The sequence below is a fragment of the Pogoniulus pusillus genome, chromosome 2, assembly GCF_015220805.1.
Source record: "Pogoniulus pusillus isolate bPogPus1 chromosome 2, bPogPus1.pri, whole genome shotgun sequence".
NCBI classification, from domain to species: domain Eukaryota; kingdom Metazoa; phylum Chordata; class Aves; order Piciformes; family Lybiidae; genus Pogoniulus; species Pogoniulus pusillus.
Window position 1 is genome coordinate 34,851,954 of NC_087265.1, and position 19,857 is coordinate 34,871,810.

Sequence of the window (19,857 nt, forward strand, 5' to 3'; positions counted from 1 at the left end):
CCCCCTTCAGATTCTGGTCTCCTTGGAGTCTTCTCTTCTCCAGGCTGAACAACCCCAACTCTCTCAGCCTGTCCGAGAGAGGAATTGCTTCAGCCCTCTGATCATCTTCGTGGCCCTCCTCTGGACCCACTCTAGTAGTTTGATGTCCTTCTTGTGTCGGGGGCACCAGAAATGGGTGCACTACTCCAAGTGAGCAGAGTAGAGAGGGAGAATCACCTGCCTCATCATGCTGGTCACACTTCTTTTGATGCAACCCAGGACATAGTTTGCTTGCTGGGCTGCAAGTGCACACTGCCAGCTCATGTTGAATTTTTCATCAACCAACACCCTCAAGTTCTTCTCCTCAAGACTGCTCTGAAGTCATTCCTTACCTATCCTGTATTTGCGCTTCGGATTGCACCAACCCAGGTGTAGGACTTTGCACCTGGCCTTGTTGAACTTCATGGGCCCACCTCTCCAGTCTGTCCAAAACCCTCTGGATGGCTTCCTTTCCCTCCAGCATGTCAACCAGACCACACATCCATATCTAATACTGCCTCATTGTTAGGAGTAGCTTGTATTCTTCCCCCATGCAAATACAAGTAACTACTGGAAACAGACTGGCAGACTCCAGAGCTCACTACTTCTCAAGGTCCTCAAGAAGAGACCTGTATGTTACTAAGTAAGCAAAGCACCCTGCATTTTTACAGACCCCTGTTCTTGTAAAGAATCCTGATGAATGGGACATATGGAGAGAGCTGCATCAATACCCAGAATTATTTTCTTCCCCCAACTCACTCGCTTGGTCCGGATAAGCTTGTGGTCCCTGAATTCTGTCAGCTGTGCCCTGAGTGTCAGGTCACTGTTCACAAGGAAAGCCTCTCGACACTGCTGGTAGAAGTCTTGGAAAGACAGCCCTGAAGTTAGAAAAAAAAAACAAGAATAACAAATTGTCAGATTTTTCCAGGTGTAACAACACCTAAAAATCTTGCTTTGATTCAGACCGCAGTGACTACAGTAACATCACTTTTTTAAAGTATACAGCCAAGACAGAAAATCACCTAAATTAACATTCCAGTCACCCTATTTGTCTAACGTTATTTTGATAGCATTTTAAATGCACTCCCCTACATGATTAATCTCTCTTAATTTCCAACTGATCTATGGCTTTCTTTACTGTTAGCATGCAGCACCTGTTAGAAACAGTGACAATATATTCCACATGCATCCCAGAATGCAGGGACACATCAGAAGTCACTTAGGAGCAGCAAGGGAACAGAATCTCCTGTCCTTCTCCGGCTAGTTATGCAAATCCATATTCTTCTCAGTCATGCCTAAACATCAAAGCAAGCAACAGTAAGAGATCTGTGCTGGGTTGAGGCTTTTTACTGAGATAAATTAAATCCTTAGCTGTGAGAAGAAAGGAAAAAAACAAACCAGTAACCTATATCCCTCATTCTTCTGCTGAGAAACACAACTAGTCAAAATATAGATAAGACACTTCTCAGCTCTCACTTCTATTCCTTCTCTCTGGCGGTCTGAGTCTGTGTGGTTGCCTTTGCCTTAACTCTTTAGTGTCTGACCTAAACCTTTTTCCTATAACCTTATTGTCATCTTTTTGACATCTCACTTCATATCGCTCCAGATTTATCTAGTGAGGTATGCAAAGATTGATCTGGTTATGTCTGAAGGGAGGGAAAGAGGGAGAGTGGAGGAGGTTTGGGTTGGGAGCCTCCTGGGGACTCTGATTTTCTGCGAGGGGTGTTGTGTTTCTGTATTACTTTTAACTTGTATATAACTGTAAATATTTGTAAATATATATGCTTGTAAATCATGCCAAGCTGTAAATACAGCTTCATTCCTTAACTTGTAGCTGGCTGAGCCTAGTCTGGGTGGTTTCATAAGTGTGGGGTGGGGGGTAACTCCCAAACCACCACAAGGTCCTTCAATACCAGACAATATTCAGATTCCCTGTCAGTCAGACACAGCAGCAATGAGTCTCACTGAGCCCACAGTTACAGTGCTTCTGTTACTGGTGATGTAACCTGTACACCAAAATCCAGTGCTTTTACGACTGAGCTGGCAATGGCAACACCCTAAACAGATGAGAAACTGTGGCTGTGTACCTGGGTAAGATGGGTTGTCCTTGTTCTCCAGCTGGTACTGAGCAAGCAGTCTGAATATACCCCTAATGGGGAAAGGAGGAGAGAGAAACATCACAAGAAAAAACCAGAACCAAACAAAACCCTCACAAACCAAACCACAACTAAAACCACCCCAAACACTCATCATTAGAATATATGAACTGATTTTTCTGTCATGACCAAAACTGTATGTGCAAATTGTAAACTCTCACTGAAGAAGGCTTGCTTCATATGAAGAAACCCATCAGTTGGAACCCAGATCCTACTATCTTCACTTTGAACACTGTCGTCAGAAAAGAGAGACTGCCTCTTGCTATGTGTAGACCAGTAAGGACTGGATCTTCAGCAAGTGCTATTATGAAGTATAAATCTCTTACCTGGCATTGAGAGTGAGACTGCGCAGGACATGCGTTAGAGAGCTCAAAGCCAGAGATCCAGATTGTTGTACTAAAAATGAGTTCTCATAAGATGTTTCTTCTACATAAGGACTAAATGTGGTTGTTTCATACCAAAGCCAGTTGTAGAGGCTTAGTTTTGCCTGATCCCACACTAGACAAAGAGAAAAGAAAGAGCAGACAGAATTGGGACCTTTAGCTCTTCTAAGGTGTTCAATAAGCAGTACTGAAGCATACTTAGTTGTACTGCAGGTCTGAAGAAACAGTGTACACTAGTGAAATTCACAGTGCATATACCCAGATACTTGCAGTTCAAGCAGAACAAATTATCTGCAACAAAACATCTGCATGCATCCCTTTTTCACACCAGTTTCATAGATACATGTAAATCCTTCCAAAGTCAGCAGTATGCAAAGAATCTGTGACTGATAAAATTGTTTAGACGTAACACCCAATCTCCATTTTGTTAATTCCCTAAATCAAAGTGTGCCAGGAGCTTGGATTCTATTTATATATTTGATCAAAATTAATAAACAATATTATTTTTGGAAAAATATAATCCTGCACGAATTAATTACCCCTCCATAACAGTTAAGTCCCTAAATCAAAGGGTGCCAGGAGCTTGGAGTCTGTTTGTATATTTGATCAGTGACTGGCAGCTCTCAGTAGATTTATACAATTTTGGTGCAACACAGCCACAGTCCAAGCTGGGACTCCTAGCTGCTACCACCATACACACATAACCAGATCTGTTCTGCACATCAGCAGTTAACACATGAGCTTATGAAACACGCTCTGCAACCCCAAAGTAGAATGCAGACTCATACAATGTTCTGGGTTGGAAGGGACCTCCAAAGATCATTTAGTCCAACTCCCTCTGAAGCAAGAAAGAGCATCCTCAGGTTACCCAGAGCCCAGTTGAGCCTTACTTTGAATATCTCCAGGGATGGGGTCCCAACCACCTAAATCTGCTCTTCTCTAGTCTGAAGCCATTGCCCCTCACCCTATCACTACAGACCTTTGCAAACAGTCTCTCCCCATCTTTCTTGTAAGCCCCCTTCAGGTTCTGGAGGGCCACTAATAGGTGTCCCCATAAATGCCTCTTCTCCAGGCTAACAATCCCAGCTCCCTCAGCCTGTCCCCATAGCGGAGGTGCTCCAATCCCCTGATCATTTTTGTGGCTCTCCTCTGGACCTGCTGCATCAGTTCCATGTGCTTCCTATACTGAGGACTCCAGACCTGGATGCAGTACTCCAGGTGAGATCTCACCAGAGCACAGTGGCAGAATCACCCCTCTGGATCTGCTGGCAATGCATCTTTTGATGCAGCCCAGGATGTGATTGGCTTTCTGGGCTGCAAGCACACACTGTCTGCTCCTGCCCAGCTTCTTGTCCATCACCACCTCCAAGTCCTTTTCCTCAGGGCTGCTTTCTGTCACCTCATCCCCTAGTCTGTATTCATAGTGAGGATTGTTCTGGCCCAGGTGCAGAACCCTGCACTTGCTCTTGTTGAACCTCATGAGGTTCACCAGGGCCCACCTTTCCAGCTTGTCCAGGTCACTCTGGATGACACCTCGATCCTCTGGCCTGTTGACAACACCATTCAGCTTGGTGTCATCTGCAAACCTGCTGATGGTGCACCTGATCCCACTGTCTATATCATTGATAAAAATATTAAATAGCACAGGTCTCACTACAGACCCCTGAGGGACACCACTTGTCACTGCTCTCTATCCAAACTTCAAGCTGTTGAGCACCACCCTCCAGATGTGACCAACTACCCAATTCCTTATCCACTGAACAGTCCACCCATCAAATGCATATCTCTCCAACTTGGTAATTAAGGTTTTTCTCATTCAATTAAGGTTCTTCTACATCAGGCCCAAGGGGACTCACTTAGGGGAGCATTGATGTGGTCAACAGAGGCGATGAAGTAAATGTTAGGGAGAGAGGATAACTGTGCAAGGATCTGTTGACTTTTTTCTCCTCTCAACATCTGGCCATCCAGGTTATGGATGAGGATATAGAGTTCCAAAGATGAATCTGCAAGATAAAAAGATTAAAAAAAAAAAACCACCCAAAGCCAAAAAAACAGAGAACCAGTCAGAGAAACTGCACTGAAGTGGTTTCCCATTCTCAGTGGAGCCTAGGACAAGTCTATTCCATCAGACTCCATATTCATCACTTCAATATGAAATAATTTTCTTGTAAGGCTTACTTTGATCTCTGTCCCATACTTGGTGTTTCTGAGCACCCAAATGGCTTTTTCTCAATTTACTCTATCAGTTCTCATCACAGCTACAGTTCTTTAGGCAGTTTAAGCTTCTCTCTTACAATCCACTTTCCACTTGCTTATGGCTTTACTAGGAATTGCCCTTTTAGTCCTGAGATGCAAGCTCATTCAAACGTGTTTTAGGATGGAAGTGCAAGCACAGTTTGTTCAGCTGCTTTTGAGTGACATGACTAGGGTCCTTAAGCTTCTCCTCACACAACAAAAATGCACTTTCTATTCCGGGCTGGATCCAAAGCATCCGAATCTTTCTCACTGAGTCCTCAGAGGAAGTTAAAGACTCAGCTTTGTTGATCACAGAATGGTTTAGGTTGGAAGGGACCTTAGAGGTCACCTATTCCAACCTCCCTGCCACAGGCAGGGATGCCTTTCCACTAGACTCAGCTGCTCAAGGCCTCATGCAAGCTGGCCTTGAACACACCCGGGAAGGAGGCTGTTAAAATTTCCAGCTAGCTTGTTACTTCTGTACTTTTCCCTGGTAAGAGATAGGTAATGAGACCAGAAACAATTCAGGAGCAGTAACAAGTTTTTGTGCAAATGAATACAGATTTGGCTGCCAACGGAAACCAGAATTTCCTCAGACTCTCAGTCAGATTAGTTATAGTATACTACAAAGGACTGATACATGTCGATTCAAGTGCATACCACTGTTCATTGATCTTTCTCACTTAATCCCAGCAGAAATACTCACAACTTAATGAAAGAGAGTGTAAGCACTTACAACACCAATGTCACACACAACTAAGATTCCATGACAACTTCTGTACATATACACAAGCAGTAAAAATAACACTGAAAAAGAATTCAGTAAGCATTCTGTGTGACAACATCTGTTTGGTTTTGCTTTTGAATCTGATTCTAACCTGCCTGCTTGAGACTGATGTTCTTTATTTCACCTTAATATCAGTAGTTGCATCTATTAAATTTAAATAACCACTCTGCTAAACCATACACATTTAAGCCTTAATTCAGCCTATACTGAAATTTGTGGAAAGACCATCAGGCCTTGATTTTACAGAGAAGCTCAAAGGCCTTGATATCTGTCAGCAACTAGCATTCCAAACTGTGAGTTCCCTGTTCTGTTGATTTCAGTGAAGTTTATACCAGGTCCTTAAGTAGCCACAGAAAACCACCTTTTGGACTTGCACCAGGAAACATGTGGCCACAGAAACACAGTAAATAGAGCACAAAAGACATGGTGCTGAATGCATGACAGGTGAACAGGTGAGTTTGCTAACGGGTTGGGAAGTCTCTGTGTTCAAACACTCATGTCTTCCTCCTTATAGAATCATAGAAGGATTTGGATTAGAAAGGACTTTTAAAAGTCATCTAGTCCAAAATCCCTGCAATGAACAGAGGCATCTTTAACTGCATCAGTTTGCTCAGAGCCCCATCCAACCTGATCTTGAATTTTAACAAGGATAGGGCATCTACCACCTCTCTGGGCAACCTGTGCCAGTATTTCACCACTCTCATTATAAAAAAGTACTTCCTTCTACCTAGTCTGAATCTCCCCTCTTTTAGTTTAAAACAATTACCCCATGTTCTGTTGCAACAGGCCCTACTAATAAGACTGCCCCATCTTTCTTATAGACCCCCTTTAAGTACTGACAGGCCACAATAAGGTTATCTCAGACTCAACTCTTCTCCAGACTGAACCCCAATTTTCTCAGCTGCTCTTCATAGGAGAACATGCCTTTTCTTGCTTTTCTAGAAAATTCAGGAACACAGACCAAGGTAACAGGTTGAGATCATGTTCAGATATACTCCTGGTGTGTGTATGTTTTCCTATATGTGGCATAAACCACAAGCAAACAAAGTATACCACCTACAAGAACTAAGAAACTGTAACTGCAGATATGAAAACTATGAGTAAGAAACTGTCCAGGCTCTCCTAACAGAAAGTGAACTCTAATATTTTTATGTGTAAAGTTAGTCACTTTACCTTCTTTAAACCTTTTGATGATGAATTCAAGTTGGTCAGATGGGCTGCGGAAGGTTCCTATGTGGCCCAGTACCTCCTCTGTGATGGAGTTGAGAACCTGAAAAAGAAAACAGCAGTTCCTTCTGAAGGGCTCTGTCACTGCACAAAAAATATGAAACTAAGCCTTTCACTGTCACAATGGAGTTTTACCATCAAACTCCAAAATCAGTCAAGATAACTCAATAACCCTCTTTCAAATCACTGATGTGAAATAAGGCTACAAACTCAAGAGTATTTCTTCATGATAGGAACTACTGCAATTCCCTGGAAAATGCATGTGCTAGTTTCTTTAAACTCTTAAATGGATGTAGAAACTGCTCTTCATTCAAGAGTCTGCTGCTCCAGGATGCAGCAGTCTTTAACATTTTACACTGAACGACTTTAGAGGTATCTGTAACACAGAGTGATTAGATAAACCCATAAGCTTTTCCCACACTTACAGATCTTATAGTGATGCTGGGGAAGTATCCATTAACCACAAGGTGAACATAATCCTCGAGCACAGAGGTACGAAACTTCTCTAACAGATCACGCTTTGAGCCCAGTCCATAAAGCACAATATTGAAACCCAAGCTGCAGAAAAGTGAGCAAATACACTGAATTAAAAAAGAACAAGTCCCTTTTTAGGTCCATGCATTCATTAAGCAAAATGATCCACTGTAATCTTACCTTTAACAAATTTTGTACTTCATCAACTCCACGCTTACCTTTAGCTCATAGCAGACAAAGGAGGTTAGCTGCAAGAAATCTAAAATGTGGCACACCTAGGAAGAGGCATTTTGGTAGCCTGAAGGCCTATAAATACAGCAAAATATCTACAGAAGAAAGTGGTATTGTTCAAGAATGAGACTAGATCTGCAACTTAATGTAATGAGTAACTAGCATTCACGTTCTCCCCCTCACCAGCAATTATATTAAATGTTTGCCATGGATCACAGCAATTACAAGAAGAAAAAGTAAAAAGTAAGCCTCAGTGGTTTTCTACTTTGACCTATGGGTGCAATTGCAAAACAAATCTACACTATTATCATATCTCTTTCTTATCCTAATTGTTCAAAGAGAACATGGTAGGGAATCACATAGCTGTATTCATTTTTGAGAAGCAAGACAATCATCATCTTGACCAGAAGGAAGACTATGAGATCACTCAAATAACAACGAGCAAAGGTAAGGTCTTCAGCAATCGTTACTGGACTTCAGTTTTATCTACAGATTTTTTTCTGCTACCCTGCCACATACACCTCTAACCATTTGCCCAGAACACTGAGTCACAGAGAACTCCTTCTTGCAGCTCTCCAAATTTCAAAGGTAATGTCCTTTTCATATGTTCTGTCACTCCCTATGGACCACAAATTTCTGTATACTCTACTCCCCAGCAAAGTTTCCACAAGGCCTTCTCCTGACAAGTATCTGCTCCTGGAGACATTTAACCTCAAAGCTGGTGACCTGCCTTCTCTAAGGCACTTCAAAATGTCACAGCTCTCAGTTCCCCATTTGCTTTTCTGGATGCTTACTCTTTTCTCCTTCCTATGAAAATAAATGCAAGCCCAGATGAAATTTTCCAATGGTTCCTTCATGCCTATTTCATTCGGTACTACAGGCAAAGTTAATTGCTACACCACTGATAAGAGCCACATCCTGAAGACAGCAGTAGTAGACTACTCACTACTAAGTATGCTGCTGTTCACAAAGGACACTTTTCTCATCAGTCATGACCCCATTTTCTCATTCGTCATGTTCCCTGTTTGTGAATACCCTCTCGCTTGCTTTACAGAGGCACACGCTAACTAGCCAGACAGAATGCAACCTCATTTCAGTTTGGGCTTTCTAGTCAAGGATTCAGTCAGATATGATTTGGTCTACAGGAAACATTGTACTAAATTATTGTCACCTAATTTCAAATTAAGTTACCACTGAAAGAACAAAAGTCACTCCTTAACTTATCCACAGAATGTGGTTGACATGAGGGCAAGTTTACTGGCAGTTCCCAATTACTAGGTTTATCCAGTGACTGTCATTGGATACCTACTGTAATTGCAGCATCCACCTGGAAAACAGGTTTTCATGTTGCTGGTTTAGCTTTTTGATCTCCTCAGCATAGGCAAGGGGAGTTTTTCTCAGAAGATCATGCAGTGTTTGCTGTGTGAGGAAGAGAAGACAACAGTCATCTAAAGCTGAGAATAAACAAAACGTGTATCTGGAATCCTTAAAAATACCCTTCTAGTAGGCTCTCTAGCTAGGGAGCAGAATGGTTTTCACTGACAGGACACTCAGGTGTGGTGTTTTGGTTTTGTTTTTTTTTTTTACCATGACAACCCCTCTAAGCACAGTTTTCCTACTGGAGAAACAAGGCAGAAATTGACTAACCATATACTGGGAGACGGCAGCCAAACTAGAACCGGCATCATACTGTGTTTTATTTCTTCCTGCTGCACATGGGAAAAGCACAACTGAACTAATGGACACACTTCAAGCTTATACAGCACCACACACTGCACCAGGAAAACACCAACACCACAACCCTCCCCACAGGGGCAAGGGCTCCAGTTCACATGCTTAGCAGTGGTTCAGGTGCTTGTCACTACTAGAGAATACTCACAAACATCATCTTAAAAAAGAAACATGTCAGAAAGGAAATTATTTGCATCTGGCAGCTAAATGTAGAAAAAAGTATTTCAGAAGCATTGAGAAGCAAAGGATTAATTTAGCTTTGAAGATATGCTGGGATGACAGCACATTAGCATCACAAATAGCATCAAATCTGCACCTGCCTTCCTTTTCATTTTCAACAGCTTTGCTTTCTACTCCCTTCCATTAGAAGACAGTTTACTCTGGAAAGAGCAAAAAGACACTTGCAGTGTCTCAGACAAACACGAAGCACTGAGAGATAGAAATGCCAAGCCTTCAATTTCTTTGTGGCCAGCAGTAGATTTACTACTGAAAACCTCTATTTCCTTCCAGAGCTGTTATGAAAGAACTTGTTAAAAATCCAAATGTTTCTCTGGGTAGCAATTCCAGACAGAAAGCATCAAGCAATCTGCATAGATGCCATTCTTGAAAACACTGATGGGTGTAAGAAGTAGCCATAGACAGGAGAGCTCCACATATTTTACATGGTTCCCTGGCATCTGTCCTTTTATACCCATCTCTGTAAGGTGCAACTGCTTGCTTTGAACTGTCATATGGAAAAAAACCTGGTATATGGAAAAATGGCATATGGAAAAAAATAAAGTAATTTAGTCACCACAATTAGACCATTACTGTATCTTAGGAACTGGAAGAGGACAAAGTGCATTTCACAAACTAAGTGACAAAATTTAGTCCCAGTACTGCATATGGCTTGACTCAGTAATGCTCAGAAGAAAAGGGTTCTCCATTTCCTCTATACACAACTGGTCAAGACAGCTTGAAATTCCCCACAGCATTTTATTGACAAAAACGCTATTTTGGCATGTTTTTGAAGCAGGTGTCTACAACTCTCCTCCTTCCTCCCCTTCTCCCCCAAAAGCAAACTTTAACCTGTGCTGGTATAAAGAGCAGTTCAAAGAGCATTACCTGTCTTATTGTTGTCATCAGGAATCAAGACTCTGTACTCCCAGAAGACTTGGACTAATATAAAAGCTAACATCTTAGCATGAGTTTGCAGTGGCCTGCTCCATAACAAGTTACTGATTAAGTCACTGAACCTGTACAGTGGAATGTGGTCTCCATAGATATGCAGGTGCAGGCCCCATGGGAAGAAGGTAGCTAGCATCAACCATCCATACCTGCCAGGTATGATGGGTGGCCCCACTGTCCCTGATTATTCCTTTGGAACAAAGAATCATAACTGCTGCCAAAATGGATTGATGCCTTGGTGTTGCTATGGGAACCACAAACCTTAGTGAACTTTGCTTGTTACAACGTCATTGTAACATGAAAACACACCTCCTGGCCTAAAGCTACCTACCTCCAAGACAGACCATGCCTTGGATATGCCTCCTTAGGCCCACCACACCTTGGTCACTCCTCCTTTGGCACGAGTGGAAGCCTTATTTGTGGGGGGCACAAGGGATGGAAAGGTGGAGTTTGGACATTGGTACCTGTGAAATTGATTACAAAAGATGTCTCTCTAGCAACGAGACTTGGAGAGCTTTCCCCACCAGGACCAACAAAGGATCAGTACCAGAAGGACTGGTCCCGGGATCAGAGAGACATCTTTGGACACTCACATTGGTGGTAGCTATAAACCTCTTCCTCTTTCCTCTCTTCACTTTATTTTACTTTTCCCCTTCCTCCTCTCACTTTTCCCCACCTATTGCATGCCATCAATAGGCTAACAATAAAGTTTTACTGTTGGTTGAATGGTCACCTGAGTTTTTGCACTTTGAGGTCACAGTAATGAACCATCACCAGTCCTCTGCATGGACCATGACAGCTGGTAGCTGCAACTTTTAACTATCTGCTCACTTGATGGAGCCTTCTCCTTGCATTGTACCTACTGTCCCAGGCTCAAACCGGTTACTGTCCATCCTCCAAGCAGCATCGGGGAACAAAATGCTACCAAACCAAGTTTTACCACTGAGAATGTAATCAGCAGAAATAAAGTAACAATAGCAACATCAGGAAATTTTGATGAGGAAAATTTTCAAAGAAATAAAAAAATCTCTGAGAGGGGTGTAGCTCACTACAAAGTGTACCTGATTCAGTCTTTTCTTCCGCAACTTCTGCAGCGTTCGATCTGAAGTAAGCACTTTAGAACTACTGTGAGCTTCAAAGTATTCCTCCACCAGGTTGCTCTAAAAACAGACAGAAAGATCAACCATACTTCAGCTGTCAATTTACCCCTCTCCCTTTGCACCCACAAACATGTCTGAGGATGGCTAATATGAAACACTGAGTGAGATGAATAGAAAATTAGAAGATACTTGCAAAAATGGTTTCTACAGTAGCATTTTGCCAAAGCTAAATGAGTCAGATGATCGTTACTGAAGACAGAAAAGAGATTCTCAGATAGCAGAATATAGTAATAATTCTAAGGGAGTGTGAGGATCCCTTGTGCTGGAAGGACATGAGAGAACAAAGGTGAACTCCAAGATAGAAAACAACACATGTTTCTTTTGGTGCCATAGGAGTCAGTTTCTTCATCCTGTACAGGGTATCCCACTTCACGAACATCTTAGAACTTCTCCTTCTGGAGCTTCTGAAGATACAGACTGGACTAGTGCACACACTCACAGGATGCTTGTCTAACAAAAATTGCTCAGAAGTATAGCAAAAGCCCATCCAGCTTGATTTTAAATTAGTCTACCAGTTCTTCCCCACAGTTAGGTGTGGTCACTGACAACTTACTGCCACTACACATCTCTTCACACTTGAAGGCTCAGAAGTATATTTTCTTCTCACTCACCATCTTGTCCTCCTCATTTTTTTTGGCTAGAGTGTTTCTGGAAGGGGGTACAGATGCAGCCTTAGTTTTTGATGGGGTTTTTTGACTAGATAAAAAAGTGCTGCCTTCTTTCTGGTCTTCCTCATCCTCCTCTTCTGAGCAGGAAGCAGAGTATTCACTCTCACTTTCTAAATAGAAATCTGGAGCTAGAGCATACATTTAAGGTTAAAAGCAAGCAACGACTTCTTACACAGAACACATTTTGCACCATCTTGTTCTCTCACATACACTAGATGTTCTCACACACACTCTCTAGATGTTTTCCAAGCATACGATTCCTAAATATATTTAGCAACCAGTGTTTAAGAGGACTGCAAGCACACACAGCCATGTCTTTCCCAGTTCTAGGCTCACAAATTATTTAGTAAAGCTTGCTCCTTGATACCAACTGAGAAACATAATCATACCATAAAAAGTGATTACAAATGGACAATGGAATTCCCTCTTTCTCTCAGCATCCCTACATCAGATTTCCCAAATGCCAGTCATGCCAGGTGAGTATCTTCTGGGTCACACTTTGCAAAAAACGTTTTGTAAAGGGCCTCTGTCAACAATGCTGATTAATAGAGCACAGATGGATTCTGTCTCTGTCCTGGTCTCTCAACACAAAAGAAGAAACAGAGCATCAAATGGTGCACACTAAACTTGCCTCTGCATTCATATACATACGGCCAACCAGCTATTGGAAATGCTTTACCGTGGGTGTGGAAGCCATCATCAAAATATTCTGACTTGGGCCATTCTGGTAACAGTTCCAAACTTACATGTCAGCATAGCTACTGAGAGTTTTGTCTCTTTTGATCAGGTTACCAAAGTTTAATTACTTTGTGCTTCCAACCTTTTCACCCCTTAATTAGGTAGCAATCTATTGCAGGGAAAAGATCTACATAGACATTCTTAAGGGTATTTCCACATTGCAGAATCAGATTGCTTCAGTCAGACCACTACTACAGACAAGAGCTCACCAAGATAAATGCTGTCCTCTGAACACAGAATCCCAGGATGGAAGGGGTTGGAAGGGACCTCTGGTGATCATTTAGTCCAACCTCCCCACTAAAGCAGGTTCTCCTAGATCAGGCTGCACAGAAACATGTCCAAGTAGCTTTTGAAAACCTCAGACAAGAAGATTCCACAACCTCTCTGGGCAGCCTGTTCCAGTGCTTTGTCACTCTCAAAGTAAAGAAGTTTTTCCTTATGTTTAAGTGAAACCTTCTGTGTTCTGGCTTGTGCCCACTGCTCCTTGTCCCATCACTGGGCACCACTACAAAGAGTCTGGCCCCATTCTCTTGACACCTGACCTTTAGATATTTCTAAGCATTAATAAGATCCACTCTCAGTGCCTCAGTGACTGTGGGAGCTGACTGCAAAGGCTGTTCTTTACCTGTCAGTCTCTTCCTGAGTCGATAAGGTGTGGTAGATATAAATTCTTTCTTTTTACTCTGTAACAGCAAAGAAGAAACATGCATTAGAAGTAGAAACATATACCTCCTCAAAACAGTCTTCTGCTAAGCAAAGAGTAGAATCACGTTACATTTCCAAGCTATTTCAGCCCATGAGAAACTGGTACAGCAGAGACCAGAGTATGGAGAATTCTGACCTTGCTGTTCAGCAGGTAGGAAAATGTTCCAAAAGATGCTTAATTCTTCCAACTAATATTCTGACATGAAGGGTAGAAAACTCTGAAATCTCTAATCAAGATGCCAGTCTTGGGCCCTCAAGAATAAAACCAATGCAAAGACAAACTGGAAATGCTTTGGGTCCCTATCCATCACGTCACACTGTCTACTCAAAGTCATTTGAAAGTCCACTATGAAAACAACTACCAGAATGACTGAAGACCACTCAGAGTACTAAGACCAGAAGAAGTACAGCAAAATAGTCAAGCTGCCTGAGATCAACAGGTTGCAGTGGGAACTTAACATACTACAAAGCACACCCCCGACTCTGACACCAGATCATGTCTGCACCACTTAGGAAACATTTTTGTTCATCTTATCAAAGTGAATGTGAACATGGTGTCCCAAAGCAACATCTCTTACAGGCATACCTCACCCTTATACCCGAAAAGCTGTGCACACATTTCCAGTACAACAGTACCATTTTAGGAAGCCAGCTGCTGGACAGCACTCTCTTTACAATCACAACTGGCAGTTCTGGACTGCACCTCTCTGCATGTTGTCAACTTACATCCCCCTCGTTATCACAATTTATTTTTATAAACCAATGGTAAAATAAGAAACTTAACAGCACCACAGCTCTTGATTTTCTCTTATAAAAGAACACTTTACAATTAAGGCTGTTTCTTCCTTTGACAAGAAACTGAAAGCTATGAGTTTAACTGCATGTTAAGGCATTGTCTAACGACCTCACGTGTGTGATGCAAGGAAATAGTCTCCACCCTTGCTGATTAAGCTGTCAAACCCACTATTTACCTACTGATTACTGGGAGCTCTGGTTTTCACTTAGAGTTACTCCTGCCTGGTTAGATTGGGAAAGACATTTATTCTGTGGATAAGGTCCTTCCTTTGCAGAACCATGGTAATTGGTCAGTTCAAGGCTTAAAAATGAACAACCTCCCCCCAAACAACCAACCACCCAAAACAACAACAAAACTCCAGTAAGGCAGTCATCACTCACCATCTGCTGAACTTTGTTTGAACTTGAGCGTCCTGAAAGGCGAGAAACAGCATTATTCAGAGTACTGCATATTTTCAACAGTGGCATAAGATGGTCCATTAGAAAAAACAGGCATTCAAATGTATATTGCATCAGAATATCATCTCCATGGGAGATTAATTCTTTGAGGGAAGCCTCTACTTCCTTACAAGTAGGTAAGGAAAGGACAAAGTCATTACCACAGAAGGCAGCTTTTAATTCTGGTCACAGCTTTGGGAGGCTATCAGGATGAGGAAAGAGGCTGGAAAACGAGCGAATGTCTTCTCCCTAAGCAAAAAGACTATTTCTGAGCACAAACATGCCCTCATGAGTGCTGACTTGCACTGACTTCTCCCATCTCTATTCCTCCTTCTAGCAATGGGTGCTGCTTCACTATCACATAATAAAGTGTGGATTTATAAATGAACACCCACACAGTTCTAACAAGCAAGCCTGCCTGGGCTCATCAGCCCATAAGCTGCTCTTAACTCTCTGAAGTACAAACATTTTGTTGAATACAAAGGAATCATCAAGTGTCACAGCAACAGATTGAGAGAGAAGTTCCCATTTTCTCTACACCAGCAGGGCAGAACTGAAGATCTGACACTCTGGTAAACCAGAGGCCAAGCCTATGAAATAGTTCAAACTGAAATGTTAAGCTGACTAAAATATTCAAGCATGACAGAAGCTGGGCACAGAGGAACCAAACGAGGTTCAACAAGTGCTGAGTCCTGCATCCGAGGAGGAATAATAAGCTGCACCGCTATAGGCTGGGAGGTGATCTGCTGGAGAGCAGCCCCATGGAGTGGGATCCGGGAGTCCTGGTGGATAACAAGTTATCCATGGGACAGCAATGTGCCCTTGTGGCCAAGAAGGTTATTGGGATCCTGGGGTGTATTAAGAAGAGTGTGTTCAGCAGATCAAGGGAGGTTCTCCTCCTCCTCTACTGTGCCCTGGCGAGATGTCATCTTGAACAGTGTTCAGTTTTGGAGACCCCAGTTTAAGAGAAACAGGGATCTGCTGGAGAAGGTCCAGAAGAGGGCTACAAGGATGATTAGGGAATTGGAGCACTGCCTCATGAGGAGAGGCTGAGGGACCTGGGGCATTTTAGTCTGGAGAAGACTGAGAGGGGATTTAATAAATGTTTATAAACATCTGAGAGCCGGATATCAGGAGGGAGGGGACAGGCTCCTCTCACTTGCTCCCTGTGATAGAACAAGGAGCAGCACAGGAGGTTCCATCTCAACACAAGGAGGAACTTCTTTACTGTAAGGGACACAGAGCACTGGAACAGGCTCCACAGAGAGGTTGTGGTGTCTCCTTCTCTGGAGACTTTTAAGACCCGTCTGGATATGTTCCTCTGTATGGTCCTGTTCTGGCAGGGGGGGTTGGACTTGATGATCTCTTTGGGTCTCTTTCAACCCCTAACATCTTGTGATCCTGTGATTTACTCTACCACCTAAATAGAACCATAGCCCCCATTCACTTAGCTTCAGTTCCCCAAAGCATCACAGGACTTACTGCTGCTTTGAGGTGTTCTGACTGTCTTCTCAGAGCACTTAGAGTGACCGAGTGCAACATTCTGTCCTGGTGTCTGAGCTAATTCAGAGGCTGTAGGAAACAGGAGGAAGGGAAGAAGTTTCACCTGTGAGGTACAAAACTTCTAGCTCTAGCTAGTCAGCCATGGAGTCATATCCTTGAAACATTCTCTAAATATTAATTTCCTATTTCAAGAAATGCACCACATATCTTTTTCCCCCCCTAACCCTAATAGTGAATATAAGCCTTAACAAAGGCTGGACTTCTCAGATAATTCATTTTTCAGTACAGCTGAGGGAATGATAAAGCACATTTTGCTCCCTTTGAGACCATGTGTTTTCAAATCAGAGCAATATTTAGTCATGCTTACTTATTCCTTTAAAATTTCTCAGGTGGACGGTACATCAGGTATAGCAAACACATTGGTTCCCAGGAGGTAGGTTCTTGTATTGTATTTACCTATTTCTACTAATTAAGAGCACAAGGTAAAGCTGATTCACTGATCTGAATATGGAAGGGCTCCCATATCCTACTAACAATCCCTCAAGAAACTCAGCCTTCCATTGTATGACTTGCCTCAGTTTGAAAACTGAGTGATGGCTTCAGAAGGGTGCACCTGTGAAAGCCACCCTGCTGTAGAAGGGAGGTGTAAGAAACACCCAACTTTCCAAGACACAGCAGAAGCTCCGGGAAGAAGAGATACAGAAGTCAACGAGGAGAAATGTAGTGGCAGCAAGGTTCAAGCATCTTATTTGAACTGTAACCACTAACCTTCTCCAGAACTGTCAATTTCTGCTTGCTTCTCCTAAGTCCACTGTTAGGTTATGAAGCACACTCTGGTACTTTGAGTAGAAGAAATCTCCAGACACACAAAGGTAATACTGCCTTTTTTTTTTTGGCCCTTTGCTACATGAGTTATTGTCATATTCTTCTAACTTACACAAATAAAACCCCTGCCATCCTTTGGTGCTTACACACAGACTCCTCCAGCATTAAAAAACTTCTACTTTTTATTATGCATTTTTTTATCATCAACATTTCCTATTCCCCCTATGCATTTGCTTTGTCCTAGCCCCGTGCTTTTGTTTCTGAGGAAAACTGATTCAGAACCAGATTAACATTGCTGAAACTCTGCAGATGTATATTTTGAATAAAAAGAAATGAGAAATCACATTAAGTACTCAATAAAAGACCATAGCCAAAGCAAGAATGAATGAAGAAAGACGAAAACATACCCAGCTCTGACATTCTGCTGGAGCGTCTAGGAGTTTGGAATGTATAAACTTCACCACCACTTACAGCTGAGCCATTTCCCATTGGATCTGTGAAAACAAGCATTACTTGCAGCTCTTTAAAAGCACTGGTATATGCCCAATCCAGGGAAGTTAAAATGCAACATCCTACTATTTGGATCAAAGGATTCTTTGCATTGCAAGTGGTATGAAACAAATTCAATTCAATAAAAACTCAGAATCATTATCCTCTGCTATTACCAGCCAGAGCTGGTCAGCCCTCAATAGCAGCTTCATCAACATTGTACAGCCCCAGCACTGCAAGAATTGCCTGAAGCTAGAGCTGTGTTAAGTTTTCACCTGCTAATACCTTGGGCACATACTCCAAGAGCAGCAACATAGTTATTCTCTTCCAGGATCTCTTCATCTTCATCACCTGAAATATCCTCAAGTTTCTTCGCAAATCTCTTTGCACTGAATGTCAGCTGAGCCTTGTCCTTCCGTACTTTAACACCTGGGATTGCAATAGAAGTTTTAACCTCCTGCTATCACATTATTCCTATTGTAGAACCATGCAGCTACCCTATTTAGAGGCCGTTCCTGTTGTGCAAACCACTAAACAAATACAACACTGAGAAGACAGCTCACTAAAATAGGTCTGTGCCCTAGTGTCCACATGACCCTACAGCCACTAGCCCTCCTTTATCACAAAAGCTAGCCCCTGCTGTCCATAAGATACCCAATGCAGCAGACACCTTGAGTGAACTGACAGTCACTCACACAAGTATCAAACTTCATGCTCAGGGGCTGGTATTTGACATCTCCTATCTTCCCTAGCAAAGGCGAGCAAGGAAAAGATCTGGTCTATTGGATGTCAATACACTGACGGGAGAATTTAGGCTGAGCCACCTCAGGAGACCATCTGTCTGACCCTCATCGGACAGCGGGACCCACAGCGAAGTCAGATCAGGGTGCTCGGGGCCTTCTACAGGCTAGTTTTAGGCATCTCCACAGAGGTTCCAAATCTCAAAAGTCAAAACTGCAGCACAATACTCCTGCAGCAGCCACCTCAAACCTCGTTCTGACTTGGCTCTGCCTGCGTGTAACCACATCGGGGGTTGGGAAGTTAGCCAGGCCACCTGTACACCGCCTCCTCGGTGGCCAGGAAAGTTAGGACAGAGAGCCGGTAACCACGCTACAGCTGAGGGCCTTTCTGTGGGTCGGGGAGCGGACAGAAATAGGTGCCGAAGAGGCAGCAGGAGGGGAGTGACGCTGGAGGCTCGTCCTGCCTGCCTGCAGCTCGGCCAAAGCGCTTCCGCCCCGGCTGCTGGGAAAGGGCTCCCTTCCCGAAGGCCGCCGGGACGGGTCGGGCTGCTCTCCCAGGGCCCTGCGAGAAGTGGGAGGCTGCCCCAGCCTGGCTGTACCTGCATCATCAATAATGTGCTTCAAGACATCCTCGTCCGGCACGAACTTCACCTCCAAGGGGCCGCCGCCTCTCCCCACCGGCTGGCTCATGGCGGGAACCCTGCAGCCCTCACGAGTAAGCCACGTGGGCCCAGCCACCAGGGGGCGCTGCCGCAAAGTGCGGAAGGAGGCAAGCGGCAGGAACCGCCGGAACTCGTTCACCGGTCACCGTGCCGCCCTCCGCAACACCCGGGACCAGGCCTCGGGCATCTGCCCCCTTCCCACTCCGTCGCCGGTTGGCCGGGGGCTCCAGGCCGCCCCCTGCGGCGGCGGCGGCGGCCGGAAGTGGAACCCAGTTCACGTGCCACACAGTCAGACGACTGCAGCGCCCGCCGTGAGGGCGAGCACTGAGCGTCACCGACACCTTTTGAGTGACTGGTGCCTCGGCCAATGCCCGCCGGCGGGAGCGGTGAGGGGGCGGGAGCTCCGCCCCCAGCCAGCCGGAGCTCGGAGTTGCCATGGCGACGCGAAGATGCCTTCAGCGCAGGGCTGGACCCGCCCGTGCCCGCCCCCACCCTCCTCCCGGGGTTGTACTCTCTCTCCTCAAAGCCCGCCCCGGCCTCGCTCTGCCTGCGCTTCTGCAGACAGACGCTCGGAGGCAGTTACCTCTCACGCAGCCCTGGCGGCTGCTTCCCGCCCCACGCACTGGTATGGTCACGGGTGCCTGAGCTACGAAAGTCTGCGTTACAGAGCCGCAAGGGCGTAAATCAGAATTGAAAAAAAATTAGAACCCAAACCAACGAAGACC

General features: G+C 43.9%; 1 protein-coding gene across 3 annotated transcripts in view; it reads right to left on the bottom strand.

Moving 5' to 3' along the window:
* Positions 1–19,857, bottom strand: part of LOC135184583 (hyccin 2) — a 78,998-nt gene that overhangs the window by 1,636 nt on the left and 57,505 nt on the right. Inside the window, exons 1-15 of one of the 3 annotated variants that reach the window (XM_064160552.1) lie at positions 19,070–19,452; positions 18,016–18,159; positions 17,649–17,735; positions 16,396–16,485; positions 14,857–14,888; positions 13,601–13,658; positions 12,181–12,347; positions 11,471–11,569; positions 8,821–8,930; positions 7,232–7,364; positions 6,753–6,849; positions 4,414–4,560; positions 2,501–2,672; positions 2,106–2,167; positions 778–896 (exon numbers count right to left, since the gene is read on the bottom strand). In XM_064160552.1, coding sequence (XP_064016622.1) covers positions 778–896; positions 2,106–2,167; positions 2,501–2,672; positions 4,414–4,560; positions 6,753–6,849; positions 7,232–7,364; positions 8,821–8,930; positions 11,471–11,569; positions 12,181–12,347; positions 13,601–13,658; positions 14,857–14,888; positions 16,396–16,485; positions 17,649–17,735; positions 18,016–18,159; positions 19,070–19,160 — 1,608 coding nt within the window. In that variant the 5' untranslated portion in view covers positions 19,161–19,452. Of the gene's footprint in view, positions 1–777; positions 897–2,105; positions 2,168–2,500; positions 2,673–4,413; positions 4,561–6,752; positions 6,850–7,231; positions 7,365–8,820; positions 8,931–11,470; positions 11,570–12,180; positions 12,366–13,600; positions 13,659–14,856; positions 14,889–16,395; positions 16,486–17,648; positions 17,736–18,015; positions 18,160–19,069; positions 19,453–19,857 lie in introns of those variants that run through there. The other 2 variants (XM_064160543.1, XM_064160571.1) reach the window with 2 other exon arrangements.